At 42.0% G+C, this 4348-nt stretch overlaps 1 protein-coding gene across 1 annotated transcript; it reads right to left on the reverse strand.

Moving 5' to 3' along the window:
* Positions 1–1024: 1024 nt before the first annotated feature.
* LOC126214934 (chemotaxis regulatory protein ChePep-like) lies at positions 1025–2104 on the reverse strand. Its single transcript, XM_049941573.1, has one exon. The coding sequence runs from the start codon at positions 2102–2104 to the stop codon at positions 1025–1027; it is 1080 nt and encodes a 359-aa protein (XP_049797530.1).
* Between the last annotated feature and the right edge of the window lie 2244 nt (positions 2105–4348).

Below are 4348 nucleotides of genomic sequence, written 5' to 3' on the forward strand. Positions count from 1 at the left end.
AAGATTGTTGAACCGATCGTTTCACATCCAGTAGCTAGCAGGGCGAAGGGATATTACACTCCCTTCCTCGACTGGCCTAAAGCCCGTCTTCATAATTATTCTTTCAAAGACCAAGTTTTCTTCATCGTTCCTCATTGGGCTTCCGGCTTACGTCCCATGTCCCATTCAATAACACCGGCACTCTCATGGCACTGTAGGTCTTCAGTTCGGTCTTAAGTTACGTTCGTGGACGATATTATCTGCTTTATACTGAAATGTGTTAGACCCATTCACAATACGTTGGTTTATTTATGGTTTCAAATTAATTCGCCTGTTGAACCATGTACCAAGGTATTTAAGATTTTCCACTTCAGCAAATTCCGATATCCCTGCCTGTAATGGGATGTCATTAGGGCTTCTGTTTATACCTCCGTGACCTCCGTCTTTTGCGCATTAATCTGGACCCCGATCTTTCTTGGATTTTGTGCTAGGTTATGTACAGTTTCTGCCGTCTCTTCCTCTGATTCTGCTAGAACTGCGCTGCCGTCTGCATAACCCAATAAATCTGTCCTACCATTAATCTTCACCCCTTTGCTCCCTTTTTTAATTTCTCGGATTGCTTTCTCTGGGACCAGGTTGAATAATTATAGTGAAATATCACCTTCTCTTACCCGTTCTGATCTGGAATTCGTTGGTCAACTCCCCTTGGTATTTGACTTTGGCTTTCGTATCTGCTGTGCACGCATTGACCATATTTATTAACGTAATTGGTACACGAAGCTCCCTCAGGATACTGTACATACTTGATCTGTGTATACTGTCACAACCCTTTAAGAAGTCAACGAACGTTACCAGAAACAGCACTTTGCCCAGGTTTGTCTCGTAGTGAAAATTCGATTGATGGTCGATCGTCCTTATTGGAAGCCTGCCTGGTAATGTCCTAAAACATAATTTCAAAATGGTAAAAGTTTCTCAGGTATTATTAAACACACAACTTCATTAGCTACAGTTATGAGAGAAATGGCTCTATACTTCGTACAATCTCTTACTGTTCTTTTGATGCAGTGGGATGATGGCAGCTGATTTCCACTCCTCTGGGATTTCCACTCCTCTGGGATTTCCACTCCTCTGGGATTTCCACTCCTCTGGGATTTCCACTCCTCTGGGATTTCCACTCCTCTGGGATTTCCACTCCTCTGGGATTTCCACTCCTCTGGGATTTCCACTCCTCTGGGATTTCCACTCCTCTGGGATTTCCACTCCTCTGGGATTTCCACTCCTCTGGGATTTCCACTCCTCTGGGATTTCCACTCCTCTGGGATTTCCACTCCTCTGGGATTTCCACTCCTCTGGGATTTCCACTCCTCTGGGATTTCCACTCCTCTGGGATTTCCACTCCTCTGGGATTTCCACTCCTCTGGGATTTCCACTCCTCTGGGATTTCCACTCCTCTGGGATTTCCACTCCTCTGGGATTTCCACTCCTCTGGGATTTCCACTCCTCTGGGATTTCCACTCCTCTGGGATTTCCACTCCTCTGGGATTTCCACTCCTCTGGGATTTCCACTCCTCTGGGATTTCCACTCCTCTGGGATTTCCACTCCTCTGGGATTTCCACTCCTCTGGGATTTCCACTCCTCTGGGATTTCCACTCCTCTGGGATTTCCACTCCTCTGGGATTTCCACTCCTCTGGGATTTCCACTCCTCTGGGATTTCCACTCCTCTGGGATTTCCACTCCTCTGGGATTTCCACTCCTCTGGGATTTCCACTCCTCTGGGATTTCCACTCCTCTGGGATTTCCACTCCTCTGGGATTTCCACTCCTCTGGGATTTCCACTCCTCTGGGATTTCCACTCCTCTGGGATTTCCACTCCTCTGGGATTTCCACTCCTCTGGGATTTCCACTCCTCTGGGATTTCCACTCCTCTGGGATTTCCACTCCTCTGGGATTTCCACTCCTCTGGGATTTCCACTCCTCTGGGATTTCCACTCCTCTGGGATTTCCACTCCTCTGGGATTTCCACTCCTCTGGGATTTCCACTCCTCTGGGATTTCCACTCCTCTGGGATTTCTTATGAGATTGTATAGCTCTTTCTGAAGAGTTCCTTCTCCTGCCTTAAACATCTCTGCCGTTACCGTATCTTTTTCCTGGCACCTTATTATAGTTCCGTTTCCTCATTGCTCTTTCTCCATCTTGAGTTATGTTTGTGGTTTCTCCTTGAACCTTTGTATTGTTCTCATGTGGAAAGGCACTCCATGTATCTTCAGCATTTAATAACTGTCCAAAATATTCTCTACACCTATTATGAATTTTTTCTTGTATGTTAGCATATTTCCATTCTTATCATCAATAACTGAAGTTTCGTTTCTCTGACCATTCCTCGAATGTTTCAACATCTGTAACATTTTCCTGCTATCTGATACTGTATTTTTCTTTTCGATTTCATCATGTTGTTCATGAACTTTTTTTCTGTTCTCAGAATCCTATTCGTTTCTCTTCTTATGGTTTTGAGTGCTTCCTGTTTTTCACATTCTGTCCAGGATGTGTACCGCCCTTTCTCTCTTCCTGGCCTTCACAGCTTGTTCACATGTCTCATTGATCCAATTTTTCTTAGTTAGCTTTCTGTCTCCTAGAATTTCTCCACCTTCTTTAGTTACAAAGTTCCTTATTTTTTTCCCATCGCTTGTTAACAGCGTTGTCTGATTATTTCCTGTGTAACTGGATACAAACAATATGCCACAGTTAATTACAAAACGTTTTAATCTCCATTCCTGACTTGTTACTTGCTCAAACTTCTCGTCTGCTCGCACTTCACAGGTGGTAAACTTCCCATTAAACATTAGTTGTAGGATCAGTGTCGTACGAATTTGGCCATCGACTGTGCTATTTATTACAATATCCACAAACTGTTTAGAACCTCGGTTTTTTTTTTTCAAGCTGCACACGCCCATTCAGTATTTGCCTCTCTCGTTAATCTCCTGACGTTAGGTAAATTTCTTTCTGCCATTTCAAATGAAACTTGCTTAATGCTGAAGAGTCAGTCTATCAGAATAAATGGAATTCCTTGTGTAAAGCTACTTCACACTGTGTGCTCAAAGGGAAACCTGACAATCACATTCCGCTACGATCAGTAGGTGAAATTACAATTCTATACCATTTACTGGATGTCAAATGCCCATCAAAGAACAACATACATCACACACGTCTTTACACAACATCAAAACAACCATAATTAGTTGTTGGAAACAAACATTCTTGAAATAGATGGCCACTGCAAGAACAGTCACAGGATAACAGCAGTGACAGCATCAATGACGATATCCTCACTTTCAAATTCACTGCTCCTATTAATCACTCGACTATCTCCATCAGTTAATAACATTCCCCTACGATCTTTAGGTAAACTTAGTTATATACCTCATTGCATCAAATCCATCAGAGGTCACCAGTAATGCTTCAGTAATCACCCATTCAATGTGACTAATGAGAACTTCTCTTAGACATACACAGCAATGTCCTCTGTCCGTGTGTTACTGAATTAATAAAAAGGTTTCAGATGGCCAATACTTCAGACACATTGCCATATGCCGTATCTGACCAACAAGACGTGAAGTGTGATGTGACACTCGTAAAGGATGTTGTCATGGGCAAACATTGTAACTTTGCACTCCACATCATTCATAACTGCAGGCAGATCATTAATACAAATTAGACGAAGATAGACACAAGTCCTTTTTTTACCTAAACACTGTTTCACTGATGTTACTGAACGACTAACCAAATTCATGACATGCAGTACCAGTTACATCTTGCCTATGTGACAGCTTCCTGGATCAACAGAAATGTAATTATTTAAAATGCAGTAAATATTTATGGTACACTGAGAAGACAATTCGTGTCAGCATTTACTCAGTAAGAGGTAAGATCTTGCATCCAAAGGTACAACAAGGCAAGAAAAGTGTTTGCCAGAAAGTGCGTGCATGTCTTCAGGCAGTGCAGTTCAGGATGCACAAAGACTTAATTCATCCAGTGTTTCATAACGAGGGCACTTACCTGCTTCCAACAAACATAATGACAAACCTTTCCTAGATGCTTGATGGCAGACATCTAAAACATCATTCGCAAAGTATCAGAAGTTAAAAGAAATTGTAGTGTATAAGACAGCTTAAAATTATTGGAAGTCCAGTAAACAGAAACAACAAAGTAGAAACCCACTAGCAAATATTTTTTCTCCTAGTTTATATTTGGCCTTTTCTGTAACATTCGGTGTTTCCCCAAGCTCTGATAAAACAGTTTTCATAACCCAGGATTTATCAGTGTATTTAGCATACATTCTTTCCTCTGAATTCCATTATATGCATTTGAAA

This window comes from Schistocerca nitens, chromosome 12 (genome assembly GCF_023898315.1).
Source record: "Schistocerca nitens isolate TAMUIC-IGC-003100 chromosome 12, iqSchNite1.1, whole genome shotgun sequence".
In the NCBI taxonomy this organism is placed as follows: domain Eukaryota; kingdom Metazoa; phylum Arthropoda; class Insecta; order Orthoptera; family Acrididae; genus Schistocerca; species Schistocerca nitens.